Genomic DNA, 15,895 nt, shown 5'->3' on the forward strand with positions numbered 1-15,895 from the left:
TGAAGAACTAAAGAGCCTCTTGATGAAAGAGGAAAGTGAAAAAGTTGGCTTAAAGCTCAACATTCAGAAAACTAAGATCATGGCATCTGGTCCCATCCCCTCATGGGAAATAGATGGGGAAACAGTGGAAACAGTGACAGACTTTATTTGGGGGGCTCCAAAATCACTGCAGATGGTGATTGCAGCCATGAAATTAAAAGACGCTTACTCCTTGGAAGGAAAGTTGTGACCAACCTAGATAGCATATTAAAAAGCAGAGACACTACTTTGCCAACAAAGGTCCATCTGGTCAAGGCTATGGTTTTTCCAGTGGTCATGTATGGATGTGAGAGTTGGACTGTGAGGAAAGCTGAGTTCTGAAAAATTGATGCTTTTGAACTGTGGTGTTGGAGAAGAATCTTGAGAGTCCCTTGGACTGCAAGGAGATCCAACCAGTCCATCCTAAAGGAGATCAGTCCTGGGTGTTCACTGGAAGGACTGATGCTGAAGCTGAAACTCCAGTACTTTGGCCACCTCATTTGAAGAGTTGACTCATTGGAAAAGACCCTGATGCTGGGAGGGATTGGGGGCAGGAGGAGAAGGGGACGACAGAGGATGAGATGGCTGGATGGCATCACCAACTCAGACATGAGTTTGAGTAAACTCCGGGAGTTGGTGATGGACAGGGAGGCCTGGCGTGCTGCAGTTCATGGGGTCACAAGGAGTCGGACACGACTGAACGACTGAACTGAACTGAACTGAATGTAATTGTCACTTGTGGGTATCAGAGATGTATGCTTGCTCTTCTGCTCTGAACCTTGAAAGGATGTACCTTCCAACCCCCTAGAGTGCCCTTTAGATAGTTCCATGGCTCGTAAGCTATTTGTCCTGTAGAAAATGCCCAGTGAGTTAACAGGTGGAAGGCCTTATATTGGGGCTTTGTCCTAGGTAAGTGTTTGGGCTCTTGAGTGAGACTTCCTGGGTCTCGGGCCAGTTCCTTTGCTGCCAACTGTGTGACCCTAGACAAATGGCTTAACCCTCAGCTTCTTCAACTGGGTTGCATAGTAGTTAGTGTTTGCCTGAAGGGTTCTTATAAAGATTAAGTGAGATAATGAATATCAAGTATGAAGCAAATAGTATTTAATACATATTAGTTGCGTATTAGTATTATTTTAAAAATTATCCTTAGGAACACTTCATTTTGGGAAATTGTTTTATGTGGCTAAGTGTCAGGTGAGGAAATTACAAGCCATAAATACCCTTTTCAGAAACTGTTATATACCAGCCTCAGTTTGAGGCCCAGGGACAAAAAAGGAAGAAATCATGACACATTCCCAATAGAAATTCACAACCGACTGGGAGGAGGATGGAGATAGATAAAACTGAAATGCGGTGATAAGTGCTTGACCGAAAAGGTCTAGTATGATCAAAGCTCAAGAGCAAAGAGCAATGAATTTTGACTTAAGGTTTTCACAGAAAGCTTTAGAAGGGAAGTGAATGTGGCCTGGGCCTTGGTAGAAGCACAAGTCAGAAAGGGGAAGCGTTTTCGGAGGTGGGCAAGGCTTCCAAATTGGGGTGTCTGCCAGTGTGTGTGTCAGCTGGATCCCTGAAAGAATGGAGGCAAGGAGCATTTTGAAAGCAGCAACGCTCTCGGAAGAGTTGTCTAAGCAGGTCACCCTAACTCACCTGGAAGCTCTAGAGCTACCGCTTTATCACAGTTTCTTGGGGCTGATTTTCTTCGCTGTAGGCCGGAGACCGCTCGGAAGCTTTGCAATCTGGGGTAGACCCAGGAGCGTGTTTACTTACAAATAGAATGTGTGGCTGTGGAACAATGAGGTTTTATAGGCCTGCCTCACCTTCCCCTATCTCTTTTGGTCTGAATTTCCATTAATATGATTTGAATGGAGTTTTATTGGACATTCAGGAAACAGTTTACACTCTAAAATACCCCTGTGACCCAGTTACATTTACACAGTGTTTTAAAAGCCAAAATTTACTGATTGCCCAAGTAGAGAGACAAGAGGATAGAAAGACTAGAGGATCTTAACGGAATTTATGACTGTGCCAAGGGTCCATTTCTGACTGTGTATATCACTCCTACAAAAGAACAGAAATGTTCCATCTTTCTTTTTCAGTTTCTGAGGCTGGAGATGAAGGCGCGTGGGCCACTGTTGAATGGGAGTCATCTGTGTTCTCCCTGCAACAACGTCTTAGGCTGCATTAAAGCGACCCCTGGCTGTCTGTTGAACCCATACACACCCCCTCTAAAAAGCCCGTGGGTGTCAGGAGGGTTTACTGCCACGGAGTGGGAACTGTCTTGATGCCAGGCTGTGTGCTGGGTGTTACATGAAGGGTGTTCTCACAGTAGAACTGTTAACATAGTTTTAATGTGAGGAGAGACCAGCAAGATAGACAGCTTTACATGAGCAGTTAGTGGTGGAGGCAGGATTCTGAAGGAGGCCTTTTGGCGTCTGTATCCATGGTTTTCTTTTGTTACGTGTGGTATTCACTCTGTACTATTACTTTTATGATATTTCTTCCTTAAACTTCTCTTGAAGTTTGATCTCAGGAAAGGTCTTCATGAATGGGCTTGCTGCATTTGAAAAACATAGTTAAATGAAGTTTTTCCTAATATATCACCAAGTTGATTTACATTTGGTTTAGTCTTATTAGTATCTAGGGCAACTCTTCCTGGCAAAGAAAAGGGTACTCATGGGTTGGTTTATTTTTATAAGATAAATATCAGTCAGTACAGTGCACTGTTGAATGCTGGGGTTATGTAACTTTATAGTCACCTACCTGTATCTGTGGCTCTCTGATGAGTAGATTCAACCAGCAATTGATCATGTAGTAACATAGTCTGTTTTTACTGAAAAAGTTTCGTGTATAAGTGTTCAAAAGCCAACTGTATATTGGATAGGGACCTTCAGCCTCCGTCATTTGATCTCAGCAACCTAATTTTATGATATTGATTCTTTCAAGTACAGAGTCCACTGATAGTAAAAATAACCTGACTTCAGTTATTCTAGAATTGCCATGCAGAAAGGAAGAAGGACCCCTTTTGAATAAAGTCCCCCAGTTGCTTCATTCATTACCTGTAGATTACTAGCTTAATTTGCTCTTTTACCAGAACAAGAAACCAAACTTCATAATGTGTGGGGTTTTTAGTGGCAAAATAGTTAGGAAGGTAGGTCTCTGTTACTGTCAAAAAGTAACCATTTTCCCTCCTCCTCTCTGTTGAAATAAGATAAGTAATATGCTTAAGTCTCAAAATTTTGCCTTCTTTGCCCTTATTTTTTCTCAGATGTTTTTCTTCACCTTTTCTTTCATGCTTCTCTTTCTCATTACTTCTGAATGATAATCAGGAGCACCCCCACCCCTACCCCAGCCAGGGACTCTTTTGCCTTCTTTCAACAGTTTGAAAATAGATCCATGGTGATTTAAAAAGTAATCAGATAACTATAAGTTATTAAAGTATACAGTTTATAGTTGGGGTATTTCATGGTCATTAGATCAGACACACTTTTCTTGACTATTTTGTCCCAAGATTGCTGTCTTCATTTCACTTACTTTATTCATGCTAAAAATACGTATTTTCCTCCTGTTTTGTTCTAGACTGTGCTAGTTGTCACTTTTTTCTCCCATGGCCCAGGTAGTTGGTGGTTCTCCCAACAGAACATTGCCACCTAGGCCTGTTATATGTAGTTATCAGACCTCCTTTTTTTTCCCACTCAAGAAAGAATATCTGAATTCACAGGAATGAAAGAGAAGGTGTTAATTTTGAAGCCATTCTAGTGTATAAAAATAGTGACTTATCACCATAATTTAGCATGGAGTTTCATATGGTTGCTTACAGCAGCCCTCACAACTAGCCGATCTTGATGTTCTGATAAGCCAGGTGCTTCCGGGTGTATGAAGTTAACTAGTCTTGGATCATCAAGGAGAAGACTTAGTGATGGAGGTAGGATGTACCCACATAATTGTAATTCAAGAGAAAATGTGGTCGGTGTCATTAGCAATATATGGTCTTTCTATTGTTTTCCTGGGGGTGAAGAGATTAATTTGGGGAGTATCAGAGAGGACATATGGTATCATAGTGGCCTGGCAGCTTTGTGGGAAGAAGAGGAGCCCTGTGGTGGGAGGAGGTTAATGTGGTTATTTTGAACCCCGAAGCCACATATACCATCCATTCATTTGATTCTTGACATTGTGTATTCTGTTTGAAATTGAAATTACACATAAATGCATACAAAGGCACATACTCTAAAGCACATTCATGCATAATTAAATAGCATAATCAAAGTCCTTGAGCCTCAATGATGTATTTTTCTCTAGGCACTGGCAATCATTTTGACGTCTCCAGTTGATAACAGCTTGCCAGACTTAAAATTTCCTGCTGATTTTTTTTACTAGTTAAAAAATGTGTTATATCATAAAATATTGGGTATTAAAACCCAGTATGGGTTTAATTACCACTCAAGCATCTCATCCTGAAGTGATTAATAAGCCACAAAAATAACTGTTTCCTCTTCTCTCCGTATAGCGTTGGTATTTTTGGAAATTGGGTTGCCTATGCCAAGTTTTTTTTTTTTGTAGACAGACTGGGAATTGTTAACTCGTCTATCAATTCAAAGAAATTGTTGTTCCTTTATTAAAAACATACCAGATAACTAATTCCATTTAGAGTTCTCAATCACTTCTACTCTTGAGGCAGCCACATGAATCATGTAATTGCTTCAGATGCTCAACAGAAGTTTCTTGCTAAGGAAACCACAGGAACATGTTCTTCTCCGCTCCCCACCCCCCCCCCTTTTTTTTTTTAACTAGACACAGCTTTTAATAATAAGATTTTATCAGAATGAAGATTAAAAATTATTAAAATGAAGATTTTATTGATAAGTAATCTTAACACCTATCAAACTGGAATAATTGAGAAAATTTCAATACATTCTTATTTTGAAATACTATATGGTTATTAAAAATGAGGATGCTCAAACTGATTAACTTAAAGCATGAAATTTTCAGCTTGCGTTTTAAGTGGCTGTGTTTACTGATATATTTGTATATAGAGGAAGGTATAGAATGATATTATCCATTAGGATATTAGAATTGGTCGAAGGATGGGAAAACAGAGGGGAAGATTATGAACAGAAGACAGACCAGAAATGGACTTATATACATGGAATGGGGGAAAGCAGGAGGATTTAATAAATGGTTTGAAATAGTTGGTTAGGTATTTTGGGGAAAAAAAAATAAGCTCAATCCCCACCTCATTCCTTTGTCAGAATGAATTCCAGATTGATTAGTTATTTACATTTTTTTAAAAATAATGACGTCTTGTAAGTTCTACAAGGAAACATTAGTGAATATTTCTTGATTTTGAAGTGAAGACCTAAATATGACCCTCAAACCCAAAAACAATTAAGGAAGATAAAAAATTGCCTATATCGTATTGTTTTGAAGACTTGAGAACTAGATGAATCTTGAAACTATGTTCATGGATCCTAATGTTAGCAACTTAGCATTAAAAGTTTATTGATAACACTCTGCAAGCATTTGGATCAACGCAAATTTAAACTGACCAGACAGGCCACCACTGTGTGATTTTTGGCAACCGAATTTATGTTTGTAGTCATCAGCATGTACCATTTAAACTGGTGGTATTTAACTGTATTGTTTGAACTTTCACATGAGTATGTATAAAGAGCAATTTGTTTATCAGTATTACTTCAAATGAATGAATGAGAAATATTAAATAATTATGAGAAAGCATGTAAGAAACTGGTTGTGTGCAGTTTAACTTTGGGCTGGTTCATAGTGGGGAAGGTGCATCTTTTTTGTTTTTCTTTTTTTACTGTTTTCACCTCTACAATATGAGAATGTAGTTGTTTCATTGAAAAAAAAATTTTTTTTAAGTCACTGAAAAATATTTTAGGATTTAGGTTTCTGAAAGATTTTGTCAGATTCATAGTTATTTCAGGCAATCATCTTTTAGGGGAAATAAGTCTAGAGAGTGAAATTTGTTGCAGGTTTGTGTGCATATGTAATAGGGAGAGGCACAGATATTGGTGACTTGTATTCCAGGTGGGTGCTCATCCCACTGAGTGACTTCATATATGGACGGGATCCTTGGAGGCTGCGTGCAGTTAGTTTTTGAAAAATGTATGTTATCTTACGAAACGGTTTTATTCTAAATCTAAAACATTTGATTCTTACAAAGCATTCATTTTAGTTAATAATACTTCTGACTAAGGTTTATCATAGTATAGAATGTGAAATTCATATAAATTATTATGAAAAAATAGGAGCCATCAGAGAATGTAGAGAGACCTACATCTGGGAGGATCTCTACTCTCCTGGGAGTTGTCTTTCACATTACTCTCGTGGAAGACTTTGAGAAACACTATCCTGGGTAAATATGAACAGGTAACAGTAGCTTAGCATCATCTTAACACTTTATTTGGGTTTTGAGTTCTGAAATTATAACGTGAAAGGAAGCAGATTTCAGAAAAGGCAAATTTTATTAGCAGTTTAGCCCACTAGAATGAATGTTTGATTATGTTAACTTAGAGTTCTTACGGAATCCAGTAAATGTCTGAGCTGGTAGATATTTTAATCAAGAAAACTATAATCCAATTAAAGTTAAGGAAACTAAGTAGACTAGTTTTAATCAGATTTACTCTGATTTCTCTCTTTTTCTTTTCACTACCACAGGTCACAGTAATGAAAGGCAGTAGTAGAAATAAAGATCATTCAGCAGAAGGAGAAGGGACCGGAAAACGACCAAAGCGCAAGTGTCTCCAGTGGCATCCGTTGCTAGCAAAGAAGCTCCTTGACTTTTCAGAAGAGGAAGAAGAGGAAGACGAAGAGGAGGATATTGACAAGGTAATTTCCCCGTTTATTGTAGAAGTTTGAAGTTTGAACCTTCATTCAGAAACTGCAGTGAACACGTGTGGTACAGTGAGTGTGTTCCTAGGAGTCTGCATCACTTGAATGTATTTTAACTACTTTACCTACAGTTTCATTCCAAATGCTGATGACTCTTAAAGTATCTATACTTCCTAATAATTTAGACCGGAAGCAGATCCTTCTTAATTAGTATTTCTCTCAATTCACTAATGATTTGCAGGCAATAGTCAAATGAAGTGAGTTCATCAAATGTGATATGTTCACCTTGCACCCACCTGTTGCTCCTCTGGCCTCTTTTCCTCCTGCCGAGCCCAGCTGTGCGGCCACAGGCAGGAGCAGAGCTCTTCAGGCCCTCATCCTTGAGGCCCTCAGAGCACCTGGCTGCTGCCACCCCGCCCAGCCCCCCTCCTCTGGTCTCACACTGGAGCAGCCAGCTCTTGCTTAGGGAGTTACACCATGATGCGGGTGACTAGAAAGCCACACATTCCTCCAGATCTTGGCATGACTGGTTCCTCACCTCTCACCTCCCCGGAGATGTCCCTCCCACCCAAGTCTTCCCCGTCTGAGGAATTTGTCCCCTTGAACTTCCTGTTTGCTATGGGTCCTTGTTTATGTCTGTCTTCCCAGACTAGAGTGTAACCTCAGCAGAGCAGGGGTCTTCCCCTTCCTGTCGTCTTCTCCTTCCTTAAAGCCCAGAATGGTGGTTGGCTCAGAGTAGATTTTAAATAGTTATATGCTCAATGGGCTTCCCTGGTGGCTCAGATGGTTAAGAATCTGCCTGCAAAAAAAAAAAGAATGTGCCTGCAATGCAGGAGACCTGGGTTCGATCCCTTGGTTGGGAAGATCCCCTCGGAGAGGGCATGGCAACCCACTCCAGTATTCTTGCCTGGAGAATCCCCATGGACAGAGGAGCCTGGTGGGCTACAGTCCACGGGGTCGCAAAGAGTCGGACACGACTGAGTGACTTCACTTTCACCTTTCATGGTCAGTGGAAGAATGAATGAGTACATATTTTGTGTCACTACAAATATTATAAACATTCTTCGATATCCCCTCCATCTTTTGTCCTAGGCTTGGGTCAACTCCCTTTTTCGCTCTGTTTATCGGGAATTATAAACATTTTTCCTGTTTTGCAGACTTCTTCTCTGGGTACTGTTTATGGTCTCCTCACCGCTGAACTTTTCTTCTCTTTCACAGAGAAAATAGAGGCCACCAAAAATGACTCCTTCAGCTTTATCTACTCAGCTTACTCTTAGCTCAGTCCTTATCCATCTTTTCCTTTCCTTTTTCAGAGAAGTGGTGTCATTCTTGCTATTTGAGGAAGTTGCCAAGTTTATGCTCGTGCTTAATTTGATCTTTCTCACACATTTGCACCTATTGATGACTTGGTTCTTGAAGCTGTCTCCTATGTCCATGACAGCACTCACTGTTACTTCTGTTCCTACCTTCCCAACTATACCTTTCTGGTTTCTTCCGTTTGTTGTCCATCTGTTATTTTACCCTCAAATCTTGATGTTCTCTGAGCCTCTTACCTTAATTTCTGTCTCCATCCTCAACCTTTCCCCTAAATTCTGGACTTGTATTTCTGTTTCCTTGATATATCCACTTTAAATATCGAGTCAGAATCTCAGATTGAGTGTGTTCAAAATGAAGCTTTGACTGTTCTCCAAACCCCAGGCTCCGGCACCTTTCTTTCGTTCCTCAGTAAATGGCAGCTCCCGCTGTCAGATTGGCCAGACCTGACACCGTGTTTGTTTTCTTTTGCTCAGGTCTCTCATCCGTCCATCAGCAGGTGATAGGGTGTTCACAAGTTGACCCTTCTTTAGCAGTGCCCTGCTACCACCGTGATCCGAGCTACCCCAGTGCTACTGCAGATTCCTGGATTCTGCCTCTCCCTCCCTCGCTCCTGCCTTCTGCAGTCTTTTCTCAATAAAGCAGCCAGAGAGATCCTTCCAGAGTGACAGGTTGATTGTGCTACTTTTCAGCTTCGTGAGGATGGGGATTCTGTATGCTGACTGCTCTGTCGGCATCCCCTGGAACAGTGTCCGCTCCGTATCCCATGCCAGTAAACAGTTATTTAGTAAAAGAATGAAATCATTGAGTCCTCCTCTCTTTTTAGTCTGCAATCAAGAGGTCTCACGCACTGTCGGTCTTACTTCTTTCTGTTGGTTCATCAGTTCATTATCCCAACTCAGCCTTCCCTGCCAAGAGCCTCTTCACATTCTGTCTTCTCAGTACTGATCTTTCTGCTCCCCACTGGATATAACTTCCCTTTGTTTGAGAAAAAGTGTTCTCAGTTGTGTGTGAAGGAATCTTGCTGCCAAAGTGGGACACATTCTTTCTTTTCCAGCCTTTACATTCAGTGAGGACACCGGTCACTCTTGCTTCTCCCTCACCAGTGAGTTGTCTCCGTTCCCAGTTCTCCGTTCCCATGGTACTGCCTTGACCCAGCCCTGTCCCGGTTCTTGCGTGGCCTGCTGGCGCGGACTTTTCGATGGTCCCTCTAGTTTTGTCTGCTGCTGGTGTCGCTCCTGTAATTCACGCTCCACACTGATGGCGGGGCTTATCCTGGAGTACAGAGCTGACAGCACCTTTCCCCTGCTGAAACCGCTCCTGGCTCTCCCTGGCTTCTAGTAGCCGTCTCAGATTCCCGTCTGGTGCTCGTGTCGGCTTGTTGCAGAGTGTTACTTGGCCTCTGGTGAAAGAAAAAAAAAAAAAAGTCCAGATAATTTTTCATTTTGATTTAATTTATATACTGTGCACTTGTTTGTTTACTTACTTTTCAGTTAGTTAATTTAATGAAATAATTGCAATAGAAGTCAAAAAAAATTTTTTTTTAGTGTTCATACTTGACAGAACAAAAAGTTCCAGTCTATGTTGGTCCCCTTCAAGGGGTTTTTGTGAGTCATACAATCTGAAACCACTCATTTTATTTACAGGATTAAAGGCACTTATTTTTCTTTTACGTTTTAAAAATGACAAAGCACATTGTTCATGAAACGGCCCATACCTTCTTCTACAACTACAACTCTAGTTCTCCATTCTCATTTTTTGTATACTGGTTCTATTAAACTGCATATAAGTGCCCGAAAAAACCATTGAGCCTTAATCTTTGTTAGTTCCCCACGACCTTGCATTGACTACCTTATATACTCTGGCTTGTCTTTCAAAATTTAGCCCAGGCGATGCTTTTCTAGGGAGACTTTTCTGTTGTTCTGCCAATCCACTAGTATTTCATTATCACACTGGTTTCTTGTTGCAGTCGTCATCCTGCTTTTTAGTTTATTTGCTTTTATGTCTTTCTCCTCTCCCAAAACAGTGAGCTCCTGGGGCCAGGATCTTGTCTTATTTATCTCTTTTTCCAACTCTTGTCTTGAGTTCTGTAATTTAGTCACTGGATCAAAGTTTTTTTTTTCTGAAGGGAAAATAAAATTACTTCCTCAACCTACATAATACATATTTTTATGCCTGATTTTTCTGTAACTTCTTAGTCAGTTTCAGAATGAAAGATAAATATTCGTTGAAAACTCATGTCATTGTTAATGATTATACCTGTAACAAGGAAGATAGATCTGTAGCCTTCACGCCGGGTAATAATCCCTAATGTACTTCCAGATCAGGTAGCTCTGACTTCGAGATTGTTCTGTACTATTTGTGTCTGAAGACAATTGATGGTTAATTAAATGCATATACAATGCTTAATTTAAATTTAAAAGACTTTTAAAAAACATTTAGTTGGATTAAATTAGTGATTTGTCTTAGAGTGTCTGTAACAGTTGCCCAATAAACATGATATAAAAGAAGCTGATTGCCTTATTATAGTAATGGTCTCAAAGTGTGATCCTTAGACCAGCAGCATCAGCGTAACTGCACAACTTGTTAGAAATACAAACCCTCAAAGCCTACTCCAGACTTACAGAATACGAAACTCTGGCAATGGGACTTAACAATCTGTGTTTTAACAAGACCTCCAGGGATTCCTATGCCCACTTACATTTAAAAACTACTGCTCTATTGTATGTATAGTGCAGTCCGACAGCTTTTTTGATCCTTCTTGATTTTAACTATGAAGCCGCATTAAAGGAGTGGTTTTCGTAAGCATTCTGGGCTTCTGTTCTTGGTTGCAGCGTTTCCAAGAAATACCATGGAATCATATTTTAGCCTCAGAAGATACTTAACAATGTTATTATATTCTAAGATTCTGTGGTCAGAGATGTGCTTTAAGAAATTAAACCTGTAGCCGTGCATAGGGAGTATTATAAGGGATTAAAAGCAGGAAGATGAAGCCATAGGCCAGAGTGCTAGTAGGACAGGGGCAATGAGGATTACACGGATGGACAGGATCAGAGCTTTGCAGAAGTCCTTGAAGATCTTGAATTGAATGAGATGCTTAGAAAAATGGAGGATTCAAAAGCAGTTTTGAAGGTTTAAGCCCTATCACCATAGAATTTCAGTAGACAAGAATGTGTGATTATCCATAGACTTGAAAATTTACTTGCATAGTTCTTCCTTTAAATAATGTCAAACGTCTGTTTTGATTTTTATGGTAGGAGGCTTCACTCTGATGTGCACAGAAACATTAAATAGTCTGTATTAGATTTTTATTCATTTTCACATTATTAGTTGTACAAAAGCACTTTCCAAAAAGGAAACAGACAGAACCAATATTCATGTATCTTTATGAGGATATTGTTGTTAATTTTGAGACCCATATACTATGGAATGGGTTTAATCCTTTATCCAGCGATTCGTTAGGTACTAATATACAAAACATTAAACTAGGCACTGTGTATGAGGGAAATAAGAGAGGTTTTGTCCTCAAAGAGCTCACTGTTAGTGAGACAAAAAATTCAAGCAATTATAACAACAGTGTAATATATGCTGTAATAGAGACATGCACAGGTTGCTATAGAAACTCAGCAAAAGAAAACATTGTAAGTTGGTTACCAGCCACAAATAGTGGTTGATAGTTTTTTTAAACCCCCCCCCCCACCCCGCTTTATAAATTGTTTAAATAGAGCTAAGGAAAAATAAAATTTAAAAACCAACACTAATTGTTAAAAACAGAGTTATCTAAGATATGTTAAACATTTTGGCTTTTGTTTTGTTGGTAATAGGTTCAGCTTCTTGGGGCCGATGGCCTAGAGCAAGATGTTGGTGAAACTGAAGATGATGAATCTCCAGAACAGCGAGCCCGGAGACCAATGAATGCATTTCTCTTATTTTGCAAACGTCATCGCTCTCTTGTACGTCAGGAACACCCCAGGCTTGATAACCGAGGTGCTACCAAGATACTAGCTGATTGGTGGGCTGTTCTCGATCCAAAGGAAAAGCAGAAATACACAGACATGGCCAAGGAGGTAGGTCACAGTGAGGAGGCTTTGTGGTAACTGTGAGCAGCCAAGCCTGCGGCCCCCAGTCAGCAGAGTCCATGCCAAAGGTCTAGCAGCAGCACGAAGGTGAATCCCGAATCACGTGTTAAATGAAGACATACAAGCTTTGTTCCCATTCCTGAGCCCATGTCCACTTGGCAGATACTGGTGAGGTGCCAAAAGAAACCCATTGCCGAGAAGTTTTTTCTCACTGTATGTATTGCACTGATGGCCATGAAGCATGGATTTTTAGGAATGGTGGTTGATTTATTATGAATGATTTTTGTTTTTGGTTTTTCTAGGAACCCAGCTTTTGCTGTCAGAGCATGCCCATGGTGAAGATGACAATCTTGATCTAGTTCTAAAGCTAAATAGCTTTGTAACCATATCTAAGTTGATTTCTGGGTCTCAGTTTTTTGTGTTTTTTTTTTTCCTTTTTTTCCTTTTTAAAAAATGATGTTATTAGAAAGAGAAGGTTGGAACAAAATTTGCATCCCTTCCAGCACTAATCTTTTTTTTAAATTTTGTAATATACACAGTTATCAAAAGATATGCTTTGATTTGTTTCTGTGGGCAGTAAGTGCAGCGTGAGTATTCAGAGCCAGTCAGGGCACGAGCGTCAGTGGGACAGGAGGCTGTGATGTGCGCATGCGTCTAAACACTGTGAGCAGTAGCTTTCTATACAGGAATGCTTTCCAGAGGAGTGGGGTGATTGCTCCAAAGTGTGACTTAATTTATTCAAAATTGTATCCTGATCTGCTTCTACAGTAATCTTAAATTAGTGTGAGTTCATTGTACACTTAAAATGTATTGTGTAATGGATTTAGCAAGTAAGGGGAAAGCAAAGCAATATCATTGTGGTTAAACTTGAATAATTCTCACTGTATTTCTTTAGAGTTACAACTTGCAAATAATACTGATTCATGAAAAACCCCAGCCTCCCAAACATTTGGTTAAGTTCTATGAAAAAGATGGACCAGCAGGGGACAAATACCGAGTTTCAAGTGAGATATTTTATGAGACATCTCAGTATATAGAAAAATAATTCTTTCAATTGCTGTGGTTTTATTGAGTTGCTTAACAGGCTAACATGGAACATAAAGATTTCTTACTCAGTGTTCAGAGAAATTTGAATCCAGAATAAATGATTAGCATAGTTGTTGTGTGATTAATGATCACATAAGGCTTCAGGAATTAACTGTATTGTTAAAGACAGAATTTTAACTATGTAGAGCATCTAGCAAATTTAAAATCAATTCCAGTAATCTACATGATTTTAAATGCTACTGGAGATTTTCATTCTCATAACAGTAATTAACAGTAAAAGATTCCCATTAAGTAGCTTTAGATCCTTTCATAGTCATGCTTCTATGATAACACAGTTAATCCGAAACCTCATAGGGACTTGCATAAGCTTCCTATAATTAAACTCTTGAGTTTGTTTTTGGATTACTGTTTTTGGGTGACATGCAGCCTGTCCCATAATTGTTTACTTTCTCAAATACTGCTAATTGATAACCCCAACAGGTGGCCACTTTTAAGAGGAAGGAAGTCTTATTTTCATACAGGAATTCCTTTACTAGTTACTAAATTAGCTTCAGAATATTTGCCATTGTGGTGAGTAATGAAATCTAAATCTCACACGGTGTGCCGTGCCCGCCCGCCCCCCGTCCCCCGCAGACTACTCCAGCGGAGACCGCAGCTGGATCTTCCACCCCACAACGTGCCTTGTTCACAGTTGCTCTTATGAAATGTTGTCTCACTTCTAGTGCCGTGTGTGGAAGGGTCAGCTGCTTTCAAAATCCTTATACGATTGGTTTCTAGTCGTAAGTGATAACTTGTTTCTGCCTACTTACCAAATGGTTTTGAAATTACAAAACAGTGCAGGTAATTGGGCTGGTGTTTTTTTTGTGTGAATATTACAGCCTTAATTGAAATGTCACTTGTTTTTTCGCTTCTTAAACCTTTCTCTGACTCATTACTTGCTGTCTGATTATTTTCTATTAGTGCATCTGGTGAGGGGAAGTACCTGTTTGGGAATTTTTCAGTTTTTTAAATTATTTCCCAGGGCTGATTTGTATTGTTGCGGGGGAAAAAAGAAAGTTGAATGAGGGTTTCGTGTTTTCTGAGGGTTTTAACCTGTCCTGAGGGTATAACCTGGATTCCTTTCTTAAATTCAGCAGCATGCCTGATGGTGCTGCGGGCATTCATAGCCTCTAGCTTCTGCAGCTGCCTGGTAGCAGACTCAAACCGTATTATTGTTCCTTTTAACATCTTTATGTATACATTTGTACAAATGTGCAAATGTAAGTCTGCATTTTTTACTAGGACATTTCTGGAAACTTCTACTTGTCACTTAAACTAATGATCATAATTAATTAATGGACAGTCAAGATAGAAGATCACTCATGTTATTCAGAGAGAGTCTCTGCCAAAGAGAGGGGAGGATCTGGGAAATTAAGACAATTTTGAATGACCTTTATCACACCCCCTTTGGTTTTCGTAGCCTAGGCATGGGACAGAATGCATGCATTTATTGACTAGTTAGTTCATTCCAGAGTGGATGTGTTACATAAGCATAAATATTTAGAGTCAGTATGATTGTCCCTTGGGGCTTCCCTGGTGGCTCAGAGGTAAAGAATCCACCTGCCAATGCAAGAGATCCTTCAGTCGGGATCCCCGGGTTCGATCCCTGGGTTGGGAAGATCTCCCGGAGAAGGAAATGGCAACCCACTCCACTATTCTTGCCTGGGAAATCCCATGGCCAGAGGAGCGTGGCAGGCTACAGTCCATGGGGTTGCAAAGAGTTAGACATAACAGCAACGAGTGTTCCTGTTCTTCAGAGCAGGGACCTAAGGTTGTTTGGAGTTAGTATCTTGACCAGTCATACAGTTGTGGACCCTGGGATAGTCTTCCCTGTTTGCTTCTAGCATCCTTGTAGTGTATGTTGCTTACTTTAGATGACTGGGAGACCAGAGATTTGAGTAAGAAGTGAAAAATGGTAACTATAAAATATCATGGTCTCATGGGAAGAGTCTGCTTGTGCTGGGGTTGGGGGTATTTCAGAAAAGGCTTTATGAAGTTGTTAGTAGAATTTGGTGTGTCCCTTGGCACAGGATTCAGAAGAAAGGCAAGGATACGAGCAGATAGGGAAAAGTAAGAACAACTTTAGGAATGAGAAAGTTTTACCTGAAGCCTGAGCTGTTTGTAGGCGAGTAATAGGAGACGATGATATAAAAGCGAACATCTTGAGAAATTGGCCTGAAAAGTTGGAAGCTCAGTTGTACGTTAATAAAAGAGCAATGGAATCAAATGCAATAAAATACAGTTTAAAAGTAACCTCATTGATCCCCACATTCTTGAGAAAAAAGTGTTACATTTGTTATTTCCATACAAGAATTATTTTATAATCTGTAATTAGGTGAGAGTTTTGTGAACAATTGAGTTATAGTCACATTTTCATCTGTTTATTAAATGATTCTTAACACTTCTGTTCTTTGGAACTTCCACTTTGGTTTTCCAAGAATCTTTTTTGGGTCAAGCCATAGCTTGTCAATTGACATTTCTTTCCTCTATCAGACACTTTCCGCTACCTCTAATGAAATAACTTACTCTGTGTGGGTTTTTCTGAGTTT

At 39.8% G+C, this 15,895-nt stretch overlaps 1 protein-coding gene across 13 annotated transcripts in view; it reads left to right on the forward strand.

Annotated features, from left to right (window-relative positions):
* BBX (BBX high mobility group box domain containing) overlaps positions 1–15,895 on the forward strand; it is a 299,562-nt gene that overhangs the window by 200,003 nt on the left and 83,664 nt on the right. For all 13 annotated transcript variants that reach the window (XM_043448957.1, XM_043448969.1, XM_043448958.1 and 10 more), the window contains 2 exons: positions 6,694–6,864; positions 12,006–12,248. In XM_043448957.1, the coding sequence (XP_043304892.1) occupies positions 6,703–6,864; positions 12,006–12,248 (405 nt within the window). In that variant the 5' untranslated portion in view covers positions 6,694–6,702. The remainder of the gene's footprint in view (positions 1–6,693; positions 6,865–12,005; positions 12,249–15,895) is intronic.

This window comes from Cervus canadensis, chromosome 27 (assembly GCF_019320065.1).
Source record: "Cervus canadensis isolate Bull #8, Minnesota chromosome 27, ASM1932006v1, whole genome shotgun sequence".
NCBI lineage: Eukaryota > Metazoa > Chordata > Mammalia > Artiodactyla > Cervidae > Cervus > Cervus canadensis.